The following is a 26,271-nucleotide window of genomic DNA, read 5'->3' on the forward strand; positions in this document are numbered from 1 at the left end:
CACAGGCATTTGTTTAAAATCAAAAAATGTAACTTCCAAATTTAGTAAATAAATAGTGAACCTTAAATGTAATAAATTGTCTTGTATAGACTGTCTTTCACTGACTCTCTCAATACAACTAAAATGACAACTGACAAAATGCAGAGATAGATATTACTACCCAAAATTAAGTAGTTCTTATATATGAGAAAAAAAAAAAAAGTGAAAAAATCTATCTGACTGTATACATTGACCTTATCTGAAAGCCTAATTTCTTTGGTAATGATTCAGCCACTTAATAGAAGTTCTCAGACATAATTAAGAAAAGTACTCACAAATTTTCCCTTAGATTTTATACCATTTTTTTTCTTTAAAACTTGAAACCTTAGATAGTTCATCAGCTGATACAAACTGTCTTAGCTTCCCTGAACGCAAAGCCAGTTTCTGTCATCAGCAGATCTGTTCCTTTTGTCTGATAATTTTACAGATGTATCTACATTTAACTTTTAATGCTAACACTTTAAAGAGATCTGATAACATTTTTACAGGGCATTAGGACAGGTGGGGATGTCTTTATTGTAATCCATAACAATTCATATCATATGGCTTAGAAGGAACGTATTCACTACCATTTACACTCCATCCTTACACTTGGTCTCATAAAGATATGACCACTGCCTACAGCCTTGGCATGGTTTCTTAATGGCTTTTCCAAGAGCTGTTTGAAAGTGTTAAATGGTGCGATATCTCTATGATATTAAAAATCAGCTGAGTAAATAGTTGTATGAAGAAATGTATAAACTATGAAAATAATTCAGGTTTTTATTATTGCTTTTCTTTGTTTTGATATTGTTTAAAAAATTGTTTTGGAGATTTTAATTACGCTATACTCTATGTTGAAGTTATGACCTGACTAAATTCAATAGGTGGCATTCTGTGACAGAGAAATATGTATTAGAATTGTAAATATCAAACAGAAGTGTACCAAACAAGCTTTTCTGACAGCATTTTACTTTTCATAGAGTTCACTGGCTTGATTCTTCCCTTATTCACACTTACAATAACATAAATACTGGTTTGTATTGATTCACACCTGGAACAAGACACATTCACTGTTTTAAAATGGCAAAGATATTCCAGATGCCACAAATGAGCAGAAATTTTTTTTTTTTTTTTTTGAGGACCAGCAACAAAGGGTACTGATACAGTCTATACAGTTTCCTGATTAATGCTGCATGCATTGATAAATAGAAGAATAATATTTCTTGCACCAATACTGCTAAGGAATTGACTTGCATGTCTGCACTGTTACAAAAGCTCATAATGCCATGACCAAATTGAGCATATATATATATTTTTTTAAATAACATGACCACTTGCATTTTAAATATCTAATTATCAGTATGTTTTTTGTCTTCCTGGACATGTCACTGGAAGTGTTTTAAGAGGTAGCTTTGCAGTCTGAAGTTAAGTGAAGTGGTTTTAAATAGCAAAGTATGCAAGCAAATGAAAGTGAAATCTAAAACTTTCATACAGTAGTTTCTAAATCTCTGCCACTCTTTTTCCATGTTTGATTTCTGCCATCAGAGCACTCTGATAAGCATTGAGAATCTGAAACCTTTGCACCATCAAACAGTAGAGCTCACATTTTACAAAGAAAGAAATAAACAGTAGATGGCTTTTTCCAATTACATCAACACCTGTGTTCTTGTGTCAGGAAGCCGAAGTCCTACCAGACCTCCACATACTAGAACAGTAGAAGCAAGGAGAATAGGGATTGCTTTGGTGATGCCAACAAGGGAACCAAATATTAAGTTTCCAAGTACAGCTGCTGCTTTGCATAGTGCATTCAAAAAGCCAAAGCCTGTTGCCCTAGAAGAAAAAACAGAACAAGGTTAAAATGAAAGTAAGAGTAAAAACCTTTGAAACAAATCCTCAGTGGGAATAAATCAGTATAGCCCTCTATCTTAAAGAGAATTTATTACAAGGATTCTGTACCTGATCTGTACCTGATTCTGTACCTGATTCTGTACCTAATGTGAAATCAAAGCTCTACTGCGACAGCATTTTATTGAGACAAATTCATTCTGCTCCCTTGGGGACAAAAATGTGAAATGAATAAGTGAACAGGCAAGTTTGTACTTTCACACAACAACAAAGGACCTGCAAACAGAAATTCAGTAACATTTAAAATGGTGGATCACTAGAGGGGAGGTGAGAAATCTTTCAAGAGCTACATAGTGATTTCAGAAGGAGGTCACCAAAATAAAAGGATGAGCATCATTGGGTACTGAATAAAAATTGTTTTCGTACAGATGGCATGCATGTTCAATACTTTCTCAAAAGGCTTATAAGAGTTTTAATAATGACAAATGGCTGTCTGTTAGGGGCAAAAAGAATGAGGCTTTAAAAAAAAAAAAAAAAACAACCCTGCTTGGTGCAGGAGAGATATCTAAGAAACTTCAGACAAAAGGGATTGCCAACAGAAAACATAATACGGGCAACTCAGAGGGGCTTATGCTTTGTAGAGGTATTATTTTAGAGGTATAATTTTTGGTAGCCAGCACACAGATGTACTATGCATACTGCTACCCTTTTTATTAAATGAGTTTTGACATGACAGTATGATTCACAGTTGCATGAAAAATAATTGTCCTAACAAAAGTGTCTTAACAAAATCATCTGTAAAATGGCAGAGTCTTTAACATTTCCCAAATCTCTAGGAAGTGAAAGGGAGAATAACTGTTTCAAGCTCACACTGTGCTCACTGGGACAAAATAAGAGTCACAATGATAGAAACTTTTTTCAGAAAAAAATAATTTAATTATTAATTATTGCCATTAGAAGGAAAAAGTCCCCCGGTCCAAACAGAAAGAATTGACAGAAAAACTAATGGACTGAGTGACTAAGAGGTTACTTAGTTATTGTACTGAAATTCTATGTAAAGGAACGGAAGGTCCTATACTCATACGCAGTCAGTACTCCTCAGAAGTAACTATGACGAACTTCTGCTACTGTAGCTCATAGAATTATAGAATGGTTTGGGTTCAAAGGGACCTTAATGATCACCTAGTTCCAACTTCCCTGTCACTTAGAGGGATGCCACCCAGGTGATCAGGTAGCCCTGGGCCTCGTCCAACCTGGTTTTGAACATTTCCAGGGATGGGGCATCCACAGCTTCTCTGGGCAACCTCTCCCAGTGCCTCACCACCCTCTGACTGAAGAATTTCTTCCTAACCTCTAATCTAAATCTCCATTCCCTTAGTTTAAAGCCATTCCACCTTGTCCTGTCATTGTCTGACTGAGCAAAAAGTTGCTCTCCATCTTTTTTATAAGCCCTATTTAAGTATACAAAGCTGCAATTAGGTCACCCTGGAGCCTTCTTTTCAGGTCCCAGCCCTCTCAGCCTTTCTTCATAGGAGAGGTGCTCCAGCCCTCTGATCAACTTCATAGCCCTCCTCAGGACCCGTTCTAATAGGCCCACATCCTTCTTGTGCTGGGGGCCCCTGGATACACCACTCCAAGTGGGGCCTCACAAAGACAGAACAGAGGGGGACAATCCCCCCCATTGACCTGCTGGCCACTCCTCTTTCGATCCAGCCTAGGATCCTTAAAAACGTCCCAGAGAATCAACCTGAAGTAAGCAGACTTGATTCCAAATGACAGCAAGGTTACAACTGAGAGGTTTCTCAAGGTTTTTCACAGAAATATTTTTATTTTGAAAAAGAAAACCTAACAAGGGAGAAGACTTCCTCTACCTCAGGCAAACAATGCATGTAGCCACAGCCCACAGTGTCACTAGTTTATGTTTTCTTCTGCAAATCCAGTCACTGCATCTTAAAAGAATTGATCAGTCAGTCCCTTTGGTGTCCTACCTCTAAGTCATATCTCATTGGAAAGGTACAATATCCTGTGTAGAATAGCTCACCAGGATATTGGGGTTAGTAGCACTAGCCATGTCCTGAATTTATGTGATATGCTGTACTTCAGAATTGTACCAGTCCTGTTATATTTGAGGATGCTGCACCAAAAGAATAATGAAGGTGGATCTGTATCCTGCTGGTATATTTCCATATATTTCTGGCTATAGTTTGTTCTTAGAAGCTGAAGTCTAGTTAATCAACAGGGTCAACTTCAGAATCATTTGAAGTAATGGTATAAGCTAATGTTTATTTTTTGAGTAAACATAATTCCTCTTTGTGCAATACGTTGTACCCATGCAGATACTGCATGTAAAGAAACATCAATAATATCTAGGGAAGGAGAGGCAGGTCATTTGGATAGCAGAGCAGAAAATACCCAGGAAATGAGCTGGGAAAAAAAATAGCAAAAGGGTCTCTAATATGCCTCTTGAATGGTCAAATGGCTGTTTTTTTCTATGTTTGATTAAACCTGCATTACTTACGTAATACTCAGGGCCTAAAAAGCTAAACTTGCACATGGAGGTGAGTATCTTCAAAATGACATGCTCTGCTGCCTGACGGTGCAGACCACTGAGGTCTGTCTGAGAGTGCACTGCTGAGAGCACCAGAGGAGGAACCTTTGGAAGAGTTGGTTGAGAGCCTTCCTGTCAGGGAAACATTTGCAGAAATTCCTTGAAAATGTTTCCTCAGAAGAGGACTGATTAACTTTTAGGAAGACTTTTGGAGAAATCCAACCAAAGGAGGACTGGGAGATGTACTGAAGGAAGTAGGAAAGAGCCACCCTACTGGAGTAATTTTTCAAAGTCTGTGGTCAAGTGTCTACCACAGACAGATTTGTACTACCAGGCAGACTAACCTGAGCATCAGAAGCATACCTGTAAAAAACTGACCAGCATGTGAAAAAGGTCCTGACAGGGAAGGAGCTCCAGAATGACGCATCTTCTTGGGTGAGAAAGAATGGAGGTTGGAAGGAGGAACAGGTAAAAGAAAGACTATGGTAAAAAAGCTTTACCACAAACAGGTAGGAAATGGTTAAAGACATCACAGTCAGATTAGAAAACAGAGTTTATCTGATAGGATAAATAACAGACTGTAGCTAATTTGCAAAAGTCAGGGGAAGAAAGAAAGAAGACTCAGAACTGTTCCAGTTTCAGCTTTGTTTATACACAGAAAGTATTTCTAAAGTTATAGTGGTGACTGGTTGTAATCAGTGTCTGCAGACAAAAATACAATTTCTTTGGCTGCCAATATTGGTGTAAAACCAAACTCGTTCCCAAATAACAGTAACAGGAAAATAACGGTGTTCACATAGAGAAAACAGACAATTAGTCATCAAAATCCTCAGTATATTCAGAGAGATACCAGAATTCCCTAAAGAGAACATAGATTTAGCTAATACAAGTTTGGTAAAATATAGGCAGGAAGTCTTTGGAAAGGCAATACTACTAAACATACAGGGATGCTTTATTTACGCTCCTTGGTGTTTTATGCTACATTAGAAAGGTAAGTTCTTTCATAGACAATATTTGCTTATATCAACTAGTTATAACAAGGGTCTGAATACAATTTTCTGAGTAATTTGGACCATTAATTTTCATGTGTTGGGCTCTACAGGTAGCCTATTCAGGGTTGCCATTACAATCAATATAATTATCAGTTATACATCCAAGATTCCCATATTAGGAATTAACCTAATTTTGTAGTATAATGTCTGTTATATCTGAGCAAAATTAAGGTAGTTTGTTGGCACTGAAAATCCAGTTCTGCTTTCTGAAGTGGATTTATTCAAATTTTCCAATTGTAACGGGTATTAATTAGTCCAATCTCATTAACATTATCAAATTATAAAAAAGGAAGAGTAAGATAAAGTAAGCCGATTTTTATGCCCTTGGCTGTTCTGATGATACAAACTGAAAAAGCCAGCAGAAGTTCAGTCTTTTGATCTATAAGTAGTTTTCAGGCATGTCCTTTTGCCTAAAATACGCACATCATTTTGCCTGGTCATTTACCACGGCGAGAACAGGAAGATTTTTAGAAACTTAAGTAAAATGTTTACTTACACAGTCATTAAGACCCGTACCTGAAAAGCATTATCACTCTCCAGCCTTCTGCCTTTATATCTTTCAATTTTAGCACTGTGTTAGAATGTGATTTCTTGTGCAATAATACTAAGAATGAAATAATTGACAAAAGTTTTGAGCTATGGGGATGGCAAATTCATGGTAGTAGGTTTATAAAAGCCCTCGTAATTCATTCTACTGAATCCAGGAGAGTAAAAATAGCCGTGCAATGTATACGTTGCGATACACAAACATGAGAGTAGAGTCTTCTCTTACAGCACTAATACAACCTTTGCTACAGATTTTTGGGAAAGTGCTAGTGTACAGGAAGTCTGCAAATGATCAGGGATTTATAATGTGCCATCTCAGGATCACAAATGAGTTAAGTGAAAAAAACACAGAAATGCAAGGCCATTACTAAATACACTGATCTACACTAAGTTTGTCAGTTACTGGGCAAAACACTGGCATAAGAATATCTTTCTGACTGTCAACAATCTTCATAATTAGCAAGAAAGTCAGTAGAAAGAACCCCTTGTTCCTTTAGAGAATGTCAATAAACCCGTTGGGCAAATCAGTAAGACAGTCCTGGTGAATCACTGTGGGCTTACCTTAAAGACAAAACAAAAAAAAATAGAAAAAGTTATAGAATTTAGTATTAATAGGAAAAAATGTTGAAGTCCTATAAAAGTGTCAGGTCTCGTAGAAAGCTGAGTGTTAAAGAAAAAGAATTTTCCCAGTATTTTACTACTGGTGCTGGGAAACCTGTGACAAAGAAAAACACTGAGCTTCCTTTCACCCAAGTCTCACATAACAAATGGCAAGAATCCAAATGGTTAAAAACAAAGGGATTATCCAAGCCTTTAGATTAAATGTGCTTGTTTCCTAGTTGCCAAATATGCTCCTTCTTAGACCAGGTGCTTGTATTCTTAAATAAAATAGTTCGGGTCCACTTTTCTATAGCTTATGGAGCACCTCATAACTTCATTTTCATGCAGCAGAGTTCTACTGAATGTGTAACACAGCCATTTGATATCCCTCTTGCTAGAGCTAGTGCTAAACTGGCAGCACTTTACAAAAGACTCTGAGTAAGATTTTTGTGGGGTTTGATAACTTGCAAATCCTATGAAAACAGTAAGTTTCTGAATGTGCTATGGATAATTTTCTAATCTCCTGACATTTTCAAAAATAAGTACATGGGTCATAGTCTTGCCAATTACACCATTTAGTGTGCAAGTAAAATCAGAGAATGTGCCTTCCTGCCTTAGACTTGCTTAAGAAACTGCATAGGTGCGGCATTTCATGCCTTTAAAACACCAGCATGCAATTTCAGCAATGTGCAGTTGAACTGCATCCACAGGATGGCAGTAGAAAATAGCTGCCAGGAAGTCTACTATAAGTTGATGACTGCTGTTATGACTCAAACGACTAGAATACTTCTCTTCTGACAGCCACAACAATAAAAAGTTGGACTTAAGATAACCTGTGAATAGGGTTTATTACTCTGGGGACTCAAGAAGAGGATGAGAAGATAAATATAATAAACTGAAGATAGGTGACTTAATTCTTAATTATGACCAAACCTTTATGAACTTCTTTCAGAGGTATTAAAAAAGGCAAAACAGGATGAAATCATTTTATAGCACACCTTGAATTCTAAATATTCCTGGCCATGATTCAAACCCTGATGCCTGGCAGCCTTAGCAAAACTGAAGAATTGTTGGTTATCTCATGTAATCTGACCTTGATTTACTCTGTGGGCGATACAAGGATTCCACCTTCTGTTTATTTGTCTTATTTGTTGTAACCATTCCTTGAGAAGAGTCTTGGCTTGTAAAGTTGGTTCTTCCCAAGTTAGCTCACAAGAAGCTTACTTACATAAATGTAAAAATTCCATTTAAATGTCATAAAAATCTCCTACGAGTTACTTTTTCAGAGAATTTTAACTCTCTTCTATTCATATTTGTATTACAGGCATAGCTAGAAAATTATGCAATGTTATTTCAAGTCCCTTTGGCACAAAAATTACAACACAATCTGTAATTACATCATCATACAATATATTTTTTTTCCACATTACTCTGCCAATGCACAGAACAAAGACAGCTTGAGGGATAAAGCATGATGCAGTGAAGGAAACTTGGTTTCCCTCATGTTGCAGATTTTGGAAGGTACACAAATGGGATTGGGACTGCAAGATGAAAAAGCAGAATCTCATGATTAAGGTAGTTGAATGCTGTCAGGAGAACAGATACAAACCCCATTCCCATCACAGAATTTCTATATGATGCTAGCAAGTCATTTAAGCTAACTGAATAGTCATTAAGTATGTAATTCACATTTTATGTCTGCTCAGCTTAGCACCTTCAGGTTTGTGTCGTTGAAGTGCTGAGCAGTGGAAGTTATATTTTGAGCCCATTCCCTCTTCTGAAATTCTCAGTGATTGGGATTCCAGGTCCCACATGAGACAAATCAAGCACTTAACATCTTTTGACAACATTATCATTTTCCTCAGTGCCTTAATTCCTGCATCACCTCCCTCCAAAGAACAGCTCTGGAAATACAGAAAGTTTATGAGAGTAGAAAATCACTCTACAAACACTCAGAAATGTTCACAAGATTATTAATAATTCTCCTTTAGAGGAGAGCTTTCAAATATATGAAATAATTTGGTTTGGCTCTCAAGAGGGCCACAGCTGACCAAAGACTTCTGAGAACCTGCTGACTGTTGAGCATTCCAGAATCACACAGGCCATTAAGAAGATAGACAAAAGACGAGATAAAAGATAAGGACAAAAGATGAGATAATACTAGTATTCTTTTTTGTATTATGGAACTGGATTAAATTACTGGTTTATTAGATATGAGCTTACTTATAACTGCTCATCACCAGTGTCCTTTAAAATCTGTGTATTGAAAAGTAAATAATAAATTAAATACTGTTTTACCATGATTATTCATTACTAAATGTTTTATCTGAAAGACTGAAACATACCTATAACCAGGATTTGTAATGTATTTTCTACTTTCTAATGCCACTTCCTCTCCCTGAAAACCACGTGACATGTATACAGTCTCCAACATGTCTTATTTTAGCAGTTCCACAAATTAGCTCAGGTTTTATAAAGAACATTCAGGGAAAAACAAACAAACAAAAAAAAAAAGAAAGAAAGAAAAAAAACACCTGCAATGGCATAAAATATAGAATCCTACAATCATCCAGGTTGGAAAAGACAATGTGACTCAGCAAGACCCATCACTAAACTGTCTCTTAGTACCATGTCTACATGTCTCTTAAACACTTCCAGGGATGGGGACTCCATGACTTCCCTGGGAAACCTTTTTCAGTTAATTATTCCTAATGTCTAATCTAAACCTCTCCTGATGCAATGTGAGGTGATTTCCTTGCACCCTATCACTTGTCACCCAAGAAAAAGAGATGAACGTTCTCCTTGCTGCAACAACACCCTCCTCACTGCAACTTCCTTTCAGGTAGTTTTAGAAAGAGCTGCGGTCTCCCATCAGTTTCCTTTTCTCTAGACAAAACAATTCAAATTCCCTGAGATACTCCTTGTAAGTCTTGTTTTCTAGTCCCTTTACTTTCTACTTATCAAGTACTTTCTACTTATCAAGAATTTAGGAAAAACTACAGAATTACCTCAAATACAGGCATTATGTTGTTAAATAAATTTATAAAATTTATAAATAATGAGGTGATTTTGAATGCATTTGAAGCCCAAATCTGTTAAGGTTTTGAAGCAACCTTACCTCTGCTTTTTGGGCAGCTAATGAAGAGGAAACCAGAATGTGTCCTGTGTATCACATACACCATACGTTTCCAAGTTTCTGACTACACCCCTACCTGACAGAAAGCCAGTACAATTTTCCAAAAATAACCTGGGGTACGACTTATGAAACACTTTCTGTATTACCCTGCAAGATACTGGCAAAGCCCCAGCAGTTTAGCTATTGGCTAGTTTCCAAGGGGAGTTTTGTGGGAGGAAAAGGAGGGGCAGCCCAGCCTGATCTCCTGTGCGTATTAGTATGAACTGGCCTCCTTACACACACATTACTTTCAGCCCAGACTCCAGCTTCTATTTGCTGCTGGTTTGTGGTCATTTCACTAGTTGTGAGTAAGCAAAAATTATTTATTGGAATAATAAAAGAATGATGCACCTTTGCCTTAACCTTAAAAATTATGGGTAGGAACAAGCTTCCAGAATTGTAATCCCAAAAGGCAAAAAGTGGCTATGATGGAACCAGAACTTTTGGAAAACTCATTTTCAGTATATGCCAGCAACGTTTGTCCTGAACCAGGATGACTTGGACAATCAGCCTGTTTACATAGATAATATAAAATGACAAGTTCTCCATCTGAGTTGTTGCAAAAATACCCCAAAAATTCAACTGCAAGTACATTTTTGTATTTTGGTTCCATACAGTTATTATTGCATGCATAAACATTTTTTTTTTTAAAGAAAAACAGACAAAAATTTTCTACAATCTCATAGTTAGCAGAAACTACTAAAAAATTTATTAGCTGCAAATATGGATACCCTAAAACAGATATCAGTAGCATACTTTTAATCATTCCTAGTAATGATTTTTTTTTCATTAACACTGATGGGTTTTCCAATTATTTTTTTCATCATTAAAAAAAAAAAAGTTTGTGCCTACTACATTCAGGAATGCCAATAAAATAACTATTTGTAAAGGACATTTATTAGAATTATATCATAGCATTTGATTGACGGAATCTTTCTTGCCAGAAGATTTCTGATGTGTAATAAAAGCTGTAGTGCTTAAACCTTAGTGCTTTGGATTCATGAGTAGCTTAGTATGGTTATTTTGATATAACCACAACAGATTACTCTGTAAATAAGCACTTATTTAAAAAAAAATAAAAATGAAAAGGAAGCATATTCAACCAGTCTACTGTCTTTCTCTCTTAATGGACAGTACCAAATTTAGTTGAATCTGTGTCCAAAAACTAAGACTTTACAGCAAGTCATCAGGCATTTATAAACTTCTGGACCTTTTTTTTTTTTTTTTTTTTTTTTTTTCACCGTATTTGAAAATTCCACGGGGTGGCATAAGAATTTGCACTGTGATAGAGACACTCCATACCTTAGCAGAGAACTGGGCAGTTTTACTTTTTATTTTTTATTTTTTTTTAAAAAAGAAAGAAAGAAAAAAAAGAAAAAAAGGAAAAAAAAAAGATCCAAGCCTATTCAATAGATTGTGGCTTTTATGATTTTACCGCTGACATACTACTGTTGAACTACACTTCTTCCTTCTGTCAATTCAATGGCATAAAGTCATCATTAGAGAGTATCTCAACATTAGAGGAAAAATGTCTTTTAGCAGCAGTGCTTGCAGGACATCAAAACTGTCTAGAGCAGCTTTGCAGGAAGGGTCAGGAGCAATGCCTGAGACACTTATGTATCTACTTAATGTAGATACTAGTCTATGTATGATACTAGTCTGTATGTACAGACTCCTAGTGACCCTGAATACAAACTTGCTGCAAGCTGAATAACAGCTCAGTGTGGTTCAAGCCCTAAGTCTCTTGTAGCAGGCGCTGTTGAGCTCCAGAGAGTGATTTTTATTATCATCCCCACTATTTCTTGAACAAAAGACAAATGCAACAATGTTTCTATTTTGGACCAAATGTATTCATAGTTAATAGCTAGCTGCACTAGGGGAAACCCAAAATCATTCTATTACCATTTTCAGAAAAATTTATTATCTTCAGTGTTTTAAATAAGAGCAGCAGTTAGAACTTTTTTTTTCATATGAAAATACATTTGTGGTATTTTCCTGATTAGGTGATATTTGACATGAAAGATAAACCCAAGAGAATAAAAAATCTTTTTTTCCCTTGCTATTCTTAAGACAAACTGTGAGTACAGCTCACCTAAAACATCACTATTGCTGGAAACAATACAGCTTTAACTATTTCTATTACCATATCTGCTGGTACATAGAGATGGAGTCAGAAAATTTAACAGAGATGTATCTGCACATACCTTCTGTCTGTAGGATACAACTCCACAGTAATGACATCAAGAGAGTTCCAAGCTGAGATGGTGAGACCGTTGTAGAGGCACAGCATACCTATCATCATGGATTCACTGGTCCCAAACCACAGGAAAAAACAGCTTATGCCAGAAAGAACCATCGAACCACCTATGCAAGACACAGACAAAATGAGTGCTAAGTGAGGCTGAATTTAGAAGAATGGTTGTTGTTTTGTCTAACATTTCTATTCACACAGTGAAGCAAAATAAGTGACCTATATACTTGAGCTAAAGAATGAAGATACGTTCTTTACAGTAGACCATTCAGGCAGACAAATGTTAGAAGGGGATTGGGGAAAAAATGTAATTCCTTTATATCCTTTATGGATATACCATAAAGTATTAAGCTGGAACCCTTTCTGAACTCCCAAAAGAAGCTGCAAGGAAAAGTATCCCTGTTCTTACTTGCTCAACATCTTATGAATTACATGAAACTCATTCATATAATGTAATAATAAGAACAAGGAGTAGGAAATGTATTTATATATAGTTTCCTAGAAAATGAACATAGTGAACTATGTTTAGCTACTTAAGTAAAACAAAAACATATCTGTCTTTGCAGATAATCCACAGTAGGTGTCTTTCAGCTGTGTTACTTTGCAAACTAGATAGCAGGCAAATGACTGCTAACTGTTCCTAGGAGATACTCTAGTAGCTGAGGATCACCTGCACACATCCTGCTTTCTTTCAGCTGGAGTAAAGATATGCCAGTAGTCAGCACCCTTCCACATTTCATCCCAAATGACTAAATTACTGTTTTGTAATATCACTGTGGAAATCCAATGACTGCTACCTTGGCATGGCAGAGCTGGTTATAGACCCCTTTGTTCCTAGACTTTCTAAATTGGCATCTTTTTAAAGAGCACTTAGAAAGCTACATAAACCAAATATCCGTAGAAAGAATTTTTTGCATTTCTCTGAATCAAAATCTTTAAAAAAAAGAGAGAGAGAGAGAGAGAGAGAGAAAGAGAGAAACAGAAAGAGAAAGAGAGAGAGAGAGAGAGAGAAAGAGAAAGAGAAAGAGAAAGAGAAAGAGAAAGAGAGAGAGGGAGAAAGAAAGAGAGAAAGAGAGAGAGAGAGAAAGAGAAAGAGAGAGAAAGAAAGAAAGAAAGAAAGAAAGAAAGAAAGAAAGAAAAAGAAGAAAGAAAGAAAGAAAGAAAGAAAGAAGGAAGGAAGGAAGGAAGGAAAGAAAGAAAGAAAGAAAGAAAGAAAGAAAGAAAGATAGAAAAAGAAAGAAAGAAGGAAGGAAGGAAGGAAGGAAGGAAGGAAGGAAGGAAGGAAGGAAGGAAAGAAAGAAAGAAAGAAAGAAAGAAAGAAAGAAAGAAAGAAAGAAAGAAAGAAAATGTTGTTTTACCATTTTACCAGAGGAGCTTAGGAGCTTTAGGTTTTTTTTTTTTTTCTCTGTTTTAAAGTGAAGTCCATACCTAACATTGTTAAACGTCCAATTCTATCCATCAGAAGAGCAGACACAATGTTCCCTGGTAACACTGCCAAAGTTCCCAGAAAATTAACGAAATAAATCCAGTAGGCACTGTAGTCATCATCAAAAGAAATTTGACATCCTGTCCTGATATGGAAAAATGTGCAATTTATAAAATCACTGTCAACAAATTTATATTGCTCGAGATCTGTGGAAAGAAGAAAAAGTACGATTTCAGCTAACAGTTGACTCCATGTTCAGCTTTTGATTAAAAACATTTGAAGCTTATGCAACCTTAATGACAACTAGGAGCTTTTACTGCTTCATAAATGGTACTAATTATTGCTGTTAATTCTGATAGCCTTTTATCTTAAGAGAAAAATACGTGAAGGTTATAATAAAGAACAACTAAGACATTGAATAAAGCAAATTATATTAATGTATTTCAGCTCTATTTGGATCCTATTTGGTTCAAACCTCTCATACCAGGCCTGTTGTGCATAAAAAGCACTGGATTTCTGCAAGTTTTTGTCAGCCAGCATTGTCATTGTTCCTCACTCTTGCTCGGTGTTAGACTTGTGATTTCCATACCAGAGAGCCTTTCAGATGAAACTGTTGATCATGCTCAGTTTGACTTCTTTTAAAGGGAAATGTTCACACAGAATTCAGATTAACTTATTTTCATTTCTGAGCAGACTGCAAGCAGTCTTCAGCTCAGTTCAAGTCTGAAAAAATGTACTAGGAAATGTGTCTGACCCAGTGTTTAGAAATGCAATTAGTTCTTTTTTTATTAAACTTTTTCACCAATTGTGAGCTTTGCAAACTCAGTGTCTGTTTTAATATATATCATTAAAGAACAAATAATCACAGATATATCTTCCATTTTTTATAATTATGCATCTAGTCAATCATTTTGAATCAGTCAGATCTTGCTAGGATCTGGTATCAGATTGGCACTACTGTATCTTGACAATGGTGACATTTTCATGCATTCATTATTAAAAAAGGATGCAGATGAATCACTATATGTAACAGTCCAGACCATTCTACTTCAAATAACGTTTTACAGTTCTCTCCTTATACTTTCCCCTTTATTTCTGTTCCTTCCACCAGCCTCAAAGTCCTCTCTCAGGAATACCCTTCTTTCAAACAAAGAAAGCTGGACATTGCTTGTTAGGTATAGCCTAACTCTGTAACTAATATGATTATTTCAGTTACAGGAAAGAAGTAAAAAGTGCTGCATCTCTCTGGACACAAGCTTAGTTTACATTGTTTTAAAATGAAAGAAAATAAACAAACAAAAAACAATAACAATGACATAAACAAATCAGTTCTTCTGCTTAAACATGTGAAAGCACAAATTCCTATTTTTGGTAAAATACTTGGTAGATTGGGAACGATTATAGATGAAGCATGCATCTTGAACTCACCTCCTATGCCTATGTAAGAAGAACAGAATAGTCCCATTTAGACCAAATTAAAATACACCTAATTAAAGCAACCAGTTTCTCATCTCCAGACTGAATCTCTTTAGGGAAGATTAAAATGAAAGAAAGGTTTATTATCTGAGTCAATACTAGGCCTGTAGTATCTCAAATGGAAGAGTGATCCTTTCTCTTCTCTGGTATTACATTATTGAGGCTTGTTGATTTCATAGCTTTTTGTTCCCTAGAAGAAGGCTTCCTGTATGCTTCATTAGAAATTCAGAATCTATAATCAGTTGACAACAGTCAGATGATAACATGCAGATGCAAAATTGGTACTCAGGAATTTTCCTGTAATACCTGTGTTGTAGAAGGTTGTATTCACAAAAGTACAATTCCTGAAGTATGTGTTCAGTGAAGTAATGTCTTCAAACACACAATTCTTAAAAAGGGAATCTTCAAAAATTACTGATTTAAACTTCATCATAATAAACCTGTAAAATACAAATAATTTCTGTCAGTCTACTTTAACAGGTTAGAAACAGCAACAGGTCAAGCTGATAAATCTTTATAGTTTTATTTGGTATGCTGAAGAACCTCAACCCCAGAAACAGTGATCACTTAAAGACATTCCAGAGACACGATTAATGATTAGCTGATTCTGGAATACTCTCTTTCAGAAAAAGCGTTAATAAGACACATAGCTGCTGGCCATAACCAATGATACTATTTCTGTGGTAATATTTCAGTTATTACTTTAATCATCAACCAAAAACAATGTCATGACATCCGTGGAATAGCCTTGTAAAATGACCAGAACTCATAATCTGGCATTACAGCCATAAATTGAGAGCTCAGACTCCAGGAACCCAGTCTCTTGGAACAAACAATCACCTGCTGGTACCAACAAGCTGGAAAGAAAGAATTTTTCAAAGAACATTCATTTGTCCATATGAAAACACACTGGGCACTGTGACAGGCTCAAATCCAAAAGAAACTGCTTGAAGATTTTAAAAATGATTTTCTAACTGGTTTTATCATTATCACAACAATTACATTGGCAGTTATACAGCTAGGTATGAAACAGGAAGAATGTTTTTTTCTAGCCCTGTGTTTGTGGATGCAATTGCAAATACTGTGTGCATAAAATGTGCACAAATGAATTGTCATTAACTTTTCCTATTTCTGAACATCCTTATTCCTACTGACTTTTATTTAACTCCTAGGTCTTTGATCGTGGCTGTCAATCAAGTCATCCATAGAAAAAGTTAAGAACAAAGTATATTACTAGCAGTAATTTTCTACCTCAACATTACTAGGCTAAAGCAATACTGTAAGCTTTTTCCACTACGTTTTTAACACAAATATCATTATGCTAACAACAACAAGAAAAAGACAGACGTCTTAATAATAAATTTAAATAAATAAATAAATAAAATAGAACCAAAATAATGAATAAATGAAATTTAAAATATATAAAAATAAAAATAATAAAACAGCAATTTTGTGATGTTTGACCCTTTTGTGATTTCACATGAGGGTATGGAAAAAGCTGTAACTAAAGACTGGAAGACTGCGTACAAAGGAATAACTCTTTGGAAAGTAGTGCTTTAATTGCTACATGCCAATAAGAGCTATTAAAATGGCAAAGCCTTCCAAACACAGATCGGCTCTACTCTAATCAAACCTAGTGTGTTTAGCTGTTTATTTTTCTTATACAAGACTTTTAGTAGGAATAGCAACACACAAAAATATGCTACATTTCAAATAGTAGAAATTATCCTCTCAGCAATACAGTTGTTAGAATCACATCTGTATGAGAAAGTAGAGCAAATGTTGATTATAATTATCATAAGAAAAGAATTACTAGCTAATGAATTCTTTTTCTGTATTGGCCAAAAAAAATGGTGTTCTCAGCCCATTAGTTTTAGTTACTGTATCATTTCTCATTTGTGACAGTCTCTGATTAAAATCAGGCTAGTGTTCAGTGTCAACTCATTATCATTTTTCATATAATACTTTCCATTTTAAAAAGTAGTTCAATTTCAGAGGAGAACAAAGAACATTTAGCAATTGGATTAGTCAGTTCTAATAGAAAAGGCAGACTATATGTACTAAATTATCCTGATGCACTTTTCACCTTTGGACAGGAAATATGTTGTGACTAGATTGCAGTGAGTTGAATTCAAACCCAACAGAAATGTAATGAAGCATAAAGTGAAGTATTCATGTATCTTCCAGTTAAGAAAAAACATGAGGGAAACAATGAAACTAGGGGTGAGTGAAGTATTGAAACATTTGTCAAAGAAGAATATCAAAAGAGTTGATATTACTGCAGAAAGTGTTTTGTGAATCTCAACTCCTACAGGCCTATTGAATTTGCATATTTCAAAGTATTTTAGAGTATATTAGTGTTAGACTTAGTATTTTACAGTAATTTTCAGTTCACTTTGATAAAATCTTGGTTGACAGAATGCAAAACATCTAAAACTTATTGACAGTAGGTGGTTCTTTGCTTTTAGGAGAACATCTGTCTCCTGGAAAGAAATCCACCTGGGAAGCAATAGCTAGTTTAAAAATGACAAAACTGCTCATTTTTTTGTCAATCCATAAACTGTGTCAAAGCTCAAGTTCATAGAATCATAGAGGCATTAAGGTTGGAAAAGACCTCCAAGATCATCTGGTCCAACTGTCCCCCAACCACCAGTATTACCCACTAAAACATGTCGCCAAGTACCAAATCCAACCTTTTCTTAAACACATCCAGGGACAGTGACTCCACCACCTCCCTGGGCAACCCATTCCAATGCCTAACCAATGTTCTTATACATATATATATACAAGAGACCTGTATTACCAAAATCGTTGATTTTATTCACTTAGATATATGTATTCCTATGGAAACAATAATAATTTATCACAAAGTTATTCAGGAGACAATTCAGATGATTGTTCTCAATATCTCTTAAGAGAAACCAGACACCCAAAGCAGGTGTGCTTAGTTTTTCCCTAAATTATCTATTTATCTATAAAATTCTAGCTAGGGACTTAATACATGTGCATTCAGTTAAAAAACATGATCGACATTGCCAAGGTGTTGTTTTTTTTTTTAGAGCTCTTTGTGCTTTTTGTTGACTTACAGTAGCATTTAACTTTTATATTTCTGTGATCCTGTCCTTTCGATGTCTCAAATTTTTATTGAAGTGTCTTAAATCAATACAAGAAAAAAAAAAAAAAGACCACATAGATGAAAGTCCATCTTTCCTCAACCCCCTGCAATGTTATGGCACACACTGGGTCTGAAAATATTTGTATCCCACTGTGGAAGGAAGGGTCGTTATTTTGGACTTTTGGATCTTGTTTCAGGAGGGAAGTAGTGTTTGCACGAGGAATCTAGCACTGAGGCCACCAGGGCATGTACAAGTCCACTTCTCCAGGGCACTATTCAACATTGAGTCATGACAAATTGAGGATAGAAACAAATTGCCATGGGGGGAGGGGGGGGAAAGGCAAAAAAACAAAACCAAAAAACTAACAAAACAACACCTATCCATTAATAGTTAATAGGGGAAAATATCAGATCATTAGGACTTGCTTGAACACATGCATTTATTTATTCCAGCCCCATCAGGATATTAGTACATCTCTAAACCTGTCGTTGATGTATTCTCCATTGCTGTGAATTTGATTTTCCAGTGTGAAGTTGAAGACGAAATGTGAAACCTCCTCATTGCGGAAATGTTTCACTCGGGACGCATACTCATCTGACTGCAGATGCTTAATGACGTCAGGAAACCAGACAGATAAGCCGTAGTAGCTGTGAAAAACAGAAAATGCACAGTCACATCATGGGGCTTGTCTCAGCAAGGCCATAGCAGTACCGGTCTCCAGCTTCCCACAGCCTTGCCCTGCCAAGCCATGGGCTTGATGTCTAGGCCTGTCCCCGTCCCTGTCCCCGTCCCCGTCCCCGTCCCCGTCCCCGTCCCTGTCCCTGTCCCTGTCCCACATCGCCATCCCTGTCTCAAAGGGTGGTGCCCCCATTTGCCCTGCTCCTGGCTGGGGTGCTGGGACAGGCCTAGCTGCCAGGCCCTGCCCTGAGGGACACAAGGAAGACCTGTGGCACCCAGACATGAAGAATGGAGCTCTTCCTAGATGGCAGACTGTGGGAGCTGCAAAGAAGAAATCTTTTCTAGTCCCTGCTTTAAACTTTGCCTTTAGATGCAAACAGGTAGACTAACACCTTCTAAACAGAGTATAAATGAAGTCTAATTTGAAGACTTCCAGAATATGAGCTTCTGTTCAAGTCAAGGCAGATAGAGCACCAAGTTCATATTTTAATATGGTGAGGCAAGAAACAATTCCTCTGTATTTCCCAGTTGCTGGTGTAAAAATACTAGAAGACACCAACACTAGAAGATGCTGGTATTCTGAACCAGTTATTCTCTGAGTCACGCTTGTAGCCAAGAATAGACTAAATGATACTTTTTTTTTTTTTTTTTTTTTTTACGGAAATATACTGAATAAAACTTTTCCAAAGAGAAATGGTAATCATAGTGAAAGAGATTTGCATGCAGATGATTCTTCTCTCTGTCAAGTCCATCAAAAATGGTTTAGGATCTCAAGAAATCTTACCCAAAAGACAGGGTGAACCACACAGCTGTAAGTTTGACGGTATTATCCTTCACTGGGTAGTTGAAACATCTCATGAAAGTCAACCAAATCTGAAAATTATTAGGAAATAAATTTATTTCATTAAGTTTTGTCAAATGATACAAGGTTTTTGATTCTGATTTGCTTGCTTCTTTATGGAATCAGAGAGAGAGAGCAGGCCATCTCCTTGATATAAACCTACTAGCTGTATTTTTTATACAAGTCTGTTAACCTTTGACTATAACCAGCTTGTGCACATTCTCTGCCTTTCTGGTTTCTTTTCACTGTGTCCATTAATTCATATGTACTCTGACTACATAAAAATTTCATCTTCTCTAGGCAACATCATTTCACTCTCTCAGATAAACCAGATGAAGACTTTCCCGGAAGTGTTTCCTTCTCACTTCCCAGTATCACATAGCCTTAAGTTTAGATGGATCTTATTCCACAATTCAACAGGGAGTTGTGTAGTATGAGCCATCATAACCTATAACGGGTAGAAATTGGTAGTTTATGAGGAAAAGCCCGGACTACCCTCAGGTCAGAGATGCTACAACAGAGCTGACTGAGAATGGTATCTCCCCACCCTCACCTCTTTCCCACGCATTGAAGACAAGAGACCGTATGTCCTAGGAGATTTTAGCATACATCATGCAACAGGGAAGACTCTGGCCCAGGGGCTAGTCCAGTGTAATAACAAGGATGTGAAACAAACAAGCTGTGGTTCCTTTAAAGCTGCCATAGTAACAAAGCCAAAACTTAACATTTCCATACTCAGCTTCTCCATTTTTGAACAAATAAGTTTGAAAATAGACACTTTCATTTTTGTTTTGTCTTTCAGAATGAAGAGAGCATTTTCCAAGAAAATCAATTTTGATTGGAAATACATGGCAGAATTTATTTTACAACACAGTTTTATTTGTTGTTTTTGTTTGTCTGTTTGTTCGTTTTTGATGTAGCTCTGGGTAGCCTTTAGATTCCAGATTTTTAACAGCTGTGAAAACCTTCTTTTGACATGTTCAGTGTTGGTGAGGTTTTTTGTTTGTTTGTTTTTCATTATGAACAAGATTTAGCTCAATTTTCATTGAACAGCTTGAAGGTACTGCATAATTTTTGATTTTACAAAAAAAGTTAAAAAGAAGATGTGGAGCAAAGTCCCAATGAACTTGTCTTAATCCCTTTGAAATATCTCTAAAGTAGTTTTCTGGTAAAACATTTGACATCTAATAAAAAACCATGCAGATTCAATGCCTTGTAAAGGTTTTACTGGCATTCATTTACACATTATTCATTACTTTACCATTTGCAGGTAAGGTGGTCACCTCAGGTTTCTGCTGATAATTTTTAATCTCTGCACGTGTCACCTCTTTACACTGGTAGATATAAATATGTATTCTCACTACAGACTATATTGTGGTGCTTGGACATATGGCTGTGTAACTGTCAGCCATCACTTTTCTAAATGCCAATGCAACATTTTTCTCCTCAGAAGTTGAAACCAACTGTCTGTGATTCACCTGCACCTCTTTTGCTCAAAAACTAGAATCTTACACTGGTTCTTGAATCTTCCAGTTGCATAGCCAAAGCAGTATTGCAATTATCGCCATCATGAGCTTAATAAATCCATCCCATTTTTGAATGCTGATTAAATAAAGGTAGTTGCAGAACAGAGATGTTTTTACTTACACCATATAGCTCTGTGCGAATTCTAACTAAACACCTTCTGTACCAAGTTCCTGTATCGCTCTCTATTTCTATGAGCTCATCTATCTGCTTTGGAGTTTTGATTCTGTTAACCTAGAAATAAAAACAAGACAGCAAATATTTGCATTTTCTTGAAGCATTCAACTGCATATTATGACATATTAGAAGCTTTTAATAAATACCATAACTAAAAATGAACAGGTATTAAACCTGTGTCTAAATTATGAATGTTTTATATCTCTAAAGGAATATAAACACTTTAATAACAAAGTTCATTGTGGAGGCAACTGTATTGAAAAAGCTCTACTTTCAAACCATGTGGGAAATCCATTTGTTCTGAACAAAACAAGCTGATACTGTTAGGTTTTCCTCGAATGCTGCTGTACTTATCTCTAATGCCACAAAAGATAAAACATTATTTAAAACCTCAGTTAAGCATGTCCAGAGTTTTCTTTCTTTCTTTTTTTTTTTTTTCTGACTTCCTATCACCTCATTATTGACAGTCTATTGATTAAAAATACAGTAATGACAATAGAAGCATTTGAAATGTCAAGAATTAATAGCTGAATAACATTTTTCTTTTCTTCCTATTTCTTGTAGCAATAGACAGGGAATCTCCTTGTGTTTTGGATGTAGATTTAAACTATCCTTTTTAATGAGGAGAGAAAAAAAATAGGTGAAATCGCCTGGAACAACAACACATTATTGCTGTTATGAACGATCATCTACTTCGTCTAAAGTGAAACGAGATAAAAAGGCGTAAAGGAAAAATATGGAAATACCAGTGACAGAAAGTGTGATGTTGTCTACATTGCAAGTTATCACTTGCACGATAGTGTCTGGCAGAACAAGAATGTGCTATATGGTCTTCTTAGCCCCTTCAGGACCTCATAAACATACCACTGTATGGTTTTGGTTTCCTCTCTCAGAATTATAGCAAAAGGCAGTGTATTCATCCACAGTTTATTTTAAAAGATGACAAATAGAAAGAGAATGAAAAGGTAATAAGTAAAATGGGGAGTGGGACTGACACATAAAGAAGGAGAGAGCAACAGACTGTGTCTTTAATGTTTGGCTGCTGTTTCTGAAAGTAGCAATAGCTCCTGTTTTTTTCGTAACAAACTGAGCACACCACCGTCCACAGATGTATCAGAGTGGACTACACAGAATTAGGTAATAGCAGCATTGATGGCAAAGTTCTAGTTTTCAGCCCACTGCTTTTACAAATATATCCTGTTTAAGGAGGACCAGCAGCCTCATCACATTCACAGAAAAAAATAATAATAAATATTTTTTTAAAAAAAGCCCACTAAATGGTTTTATCTGACTGCCTTCATTGTTTTTTTAATACTAAAACTCACCGTCTTGAGAAAACATATCAAAAGCCTGTAACCTTATCATGCCTCTTCCAACAGCAATAATCCTGTTTGCATCATTCGACTTTATACTTTTCTTAGTTTTTTAATGAAACATGTTTTGCAAAAGACGGTTGAGATTTGGAGTTGAGTCCTCCAAGATTATTTAAGACCGTGTACTTACAGACAACCTCACATATGCCAGACCTCTGAGCATAAAGGACATGCTTTTTGAATCATGTTGTATGAGCAAGCACCACTCTTGTTGCCTGAGCTGCAACCTTCTGAGCTGCAACCTTTTCATTGTCTTGGCCACCTGGCTTGTTTGGAGCTGTGGAGGTTGGGAAGTCACACGTGTCCAGGACCACTGCATGTGACTGGGGACAAAAAGCCCATGGCTTTGATAGACCTTTAACATAATAAAGGCCCTATTGAATCAGGACAATGGTCCATCTGGACCATGCAAATTTAGCTGTCAATATATGAAAAAAAAAAAAAGTGTTTAAATGAAAAGGGAACTTCTGTTTAATTTCTGCTTGATAGCAATGGCTAGTAATATGTGATGTCTAAAATTTTACAAAATCAAGACATGTAAAAGAACACATTTGCAGAAAAAAAAATATTTTTATTACATAGCAATGAAAGAGCGGACAGAATTCTTGTTGTATGGGTAATTTTTTTTTCTTTTTTCTTTTTGAACTTTAAGCTTTAAACTAATTGATCAAATGAATGTATATTTTAAGGACACAGAAAGGTAATCAAGCATGTACATAAATGTTCAACATGAGTAGTCCCATAATAGAAGATACTATCATTTTATATTAACTCTGTTGGTGCCACTGCTCTCAGGAGATGTTTTCAGAAGTATTAAGAGCCACCACCTCCATGAGTCTGTCACGAGAATACATCCAATTTGGAGTTTCTAACTCTTAAACCAATGATTCATCAATTGTTTCATTTTCTGTTCTATAGATTTGAAGATAAAATCCTCAATAAAATGACTAACAAGAATAAACTTGACTTGGAAAGACAGCTTCTAAGGTAAGATTATATCAATAAAATTAGGAAAATTTATCAAATAAAAGCACACTGAAACTATACTAATAACAGAGAAAAAGTTACATCAGCTGTAGAAGCAGAAAAAATACTATCAAAGTATATCTGTTTGATGTAACTAGTGACACAAAGCAGAGGAAATTATTAACGCTTAAATGACAGAATATTACAGGCAGACACCAGCTGAAGCCGTAGGGCACAGGAGAGCTAAGTGAGTAAATTACTGGGACAAAAGTTACAATATCCAGTTCTAACTTAAATGAGAAGAGGGGAGGAGGGAGTGTGTCCTAAACAAAACATGCAAAAGTGTTTTTTTTTTTTTTTAACACTGTGGGCTTAGGAAGGTTAAGTGTCAGTATTGTCTAATGAGGAGATGATGTCTTTTCAGTCATATTACCACAAGCTTACATTAGGGAGCGTAGGGACTTCTATCAATGTGTAACCTTGACATACAATGCACTATTTCTAATCCTTCAGCTCCTCAGTATCACGTTTGCTCAATGTTCATGGCAGAAGCTGGCAAAAATCCCCAAACAGTTTTGTCATGCTTTATTCATGGGTGAAAATTTAACAAAAATAGCTATAAATAAACTACTGAGTTTAACAAGGTTCAGTGCTACCTTTTAACAACCACAGAGACTAAGACTTGTTAGATCACTGTTTTCTTCTTTGTGGCTGCATTTGGATGTGAATATGTCAAGCTGATGTAAAGCTTGACAAGCTACAGTAAATCATTTCTCATATCTGTAATCCTAGCACATTTCTGTCTTCTTCCTAATGCCTAAACTAATGTCATAGATGGACAGAAACTATGCTATGGCTAACTGTCCAGTAAATCAATGAAAATCCATGCTGGCAGAAGAAAACCAAAAGGTGACAGGGAGCAGCAATACTTTGGAAAGCAGCTCAGATCAGCATGAGTCAACTGTGAAATTACACCCTAATTGTGCAATATGAGTAAAGGCAAATCCCTTTACTTATAAACGAAATTAAAATAAATAAATCAATAAAATGAAATCATAGAATCATAGAATGGTTTGGGTTCAAAGGGACCTTAAAGATTATATAATTCCACCCCCCTGCCATGGGCAGGGACACCTCCCACCAGACCAGGTTGCCCAAAGCCCCATCCAACCTGGCCTTGAACACTCCCAGGGATGGGGCATCCACAGCTTCTGTGGGCAACCTGCTCCAGTGACTCAGTGCCCTCTGAGTGAAGAATTTCCTCCTTATATCTATTCTAAAACTACCCTCTTTTAGTTTAAAGTCATTCCCCCTTGTCCTATCCCTACGCTGCCTGACAAGAGTCCCTCCCCAGCTTTCCTGTAGGACCCCTTTATGTACTGGAAGGCTGCTCTAAGGTCTCCCTGGTGCCTTCTCTTCTCCAAAGTGATCAACCCCAACTCTCTCAGCCCGTCTTCATAGGAGAGGTGCTCCAGACCCTCATTCTCTTTGTGGTCCTCCTCTGGGCTCATTCTAATACTTCCATGTCCTTCTTATGCTTGGAACCCCAGAGCTGAATGCAGTACTCCAGGAGGGGTCTCACGAGGGCAAAGGAGAGGGGAAGGATAACCTAAATAATGTTATTATTGTTGTATATTATTAGGGCTACATTACTGGTGTACCAGTAAATGAAGCTCTATGTGCTAACCATCCTTCCTTCAGGCTGAATTTTGTAGTTCTTGAGCTTCTTTGTTAAAATAAATAAATAAATAAATAAATAAACATAGGCAATAGAAACTACATCTCAAACAATAAGTTGTAGTTCTCAATGGAATAAAAGTATATGGTCAGATATTCCTCAGACTGCCTGCAAATGTGGAACCTATAAGAAGATATTTAATTGAGTTATATATGCATTAGCGCAAAAAAAAAAAAAGTCCAAGGAAGAGGAATAAAATCCCACATATGGTTCTGAGAGGTAACAGAGTTCCAGCATTCCCATGGCACAGCACAAGCTGGAAAGGGAAACTAGATTTCAAAGCAAAAAAATTCCTCCTGTGATTTGGTCCTACTGTATTGCAGAAGAAAAAAATGTGTATATTCCTTATAAATAAGGAAGATGGTACAAAAAAAAAAAAAAAAGACTCAGCTGAACAGAAAATTTCTCGTCCAAATAGAAAAAATCCGTCAGTATAATATGGCTTTAACTTTAGAACTGCAAGTTAACAAAAAGCTGCAGTTTAGCTTGCAAGATATTGTGAGAAAATTAAATGTCTGTAAAATTAATATTTCATTTAAATGAAAATAAATTGTTAAAATTATTATTTTAATGATGATTGGATCATTAATTTGTCTTGTATTTTTATGATCATTTCAAAAGCTTTGAAGGCAAAACCTTAACTAACTTAGACTTCTACTTGTGTTTACTGTTACTATTAAGGGTGAAGTAAACTTAAAAAATAGAGCTGGAGTCTATTAATTATCTCCATGCAACAGAGAAAATTATCACACTATGGGTTTGTATGCTCAAGAATATGCTGGCCAAAGCTTGATATCTTAAAATCTGCTTAATATATAACAATTTCAGTAGGATTTTAGTTCTTATATTTAGGTATTTATAGTGCAAATGGTTTGTTTTGTCATTCAGAGTAATAATAGTGATCGTTTAAGTGCTCAA

The 26,271-nt window shown here is 36.0% G+C and overlaps 1 protein-coding gene across 1 annotated transcript in view; it reads right to left on the reverse strand.

Annotated features, from left to right (window-relative positions):
• Positions 1 to 1,667: 1,667 nt before the first annotated feature.
• SV2C (synaptic vesicle glycoprotein 2C) overlaps positions 1,668 to 26,271 on the reverse strand; it is an 82,133-nt gene continuing 57,529 nt past the window's right edge. Inside the window, exons 6-12 of the mRNA XM_035553580.1 lie at positions 21,223 to 21,333; positions 19,519 to 19,607; positions 18,539 to 18,703; positions 15,247 to 15,380; positions 13,467 to 13,670; positions 11,992 to 12,151; positions 1,668 to 1,851 (exon numbers count right to left, since the gene is read on the reverse strand). Of these exons, the coding sequence (XP_035409473.1) occupies positions 1,668 to 1,851; positions 11,992 to 12,151; positions 13,467 to 13,670; positions 15,247 to 15,380; positions 18,539 to 18,703; positions 19,519 to 19,607; positions 21,223 to 21,333 (1,047 nt within the window). The remainder of the gene's footprint in view (positions 1,852 to 11,991; positions 12,152 to 13,466; positions 13,671 to 15,246; positions 15,381 to 18,538; positions 18,704 to 19,518; positions 19,608 to 21,222; positions 21,334 to 26,271) is intronic.

The sequence above is a fragment of the Cygnus atratus genome, chromosome Z, assembly GCF_013377495.2.
Source record: "Cygnus atratus isolate AKBS03 ecotype Queensland, Australia chromosome Z, CAtr_DNAZoo_HiC_assembly, whole genome shotgun sequence".
NCBI classification, from domain to species: Eukaryota; Metazoa; Chordata; class Aves; order Anseriformes; family Anatidae; genus Cygnus; species Cygnus atratus.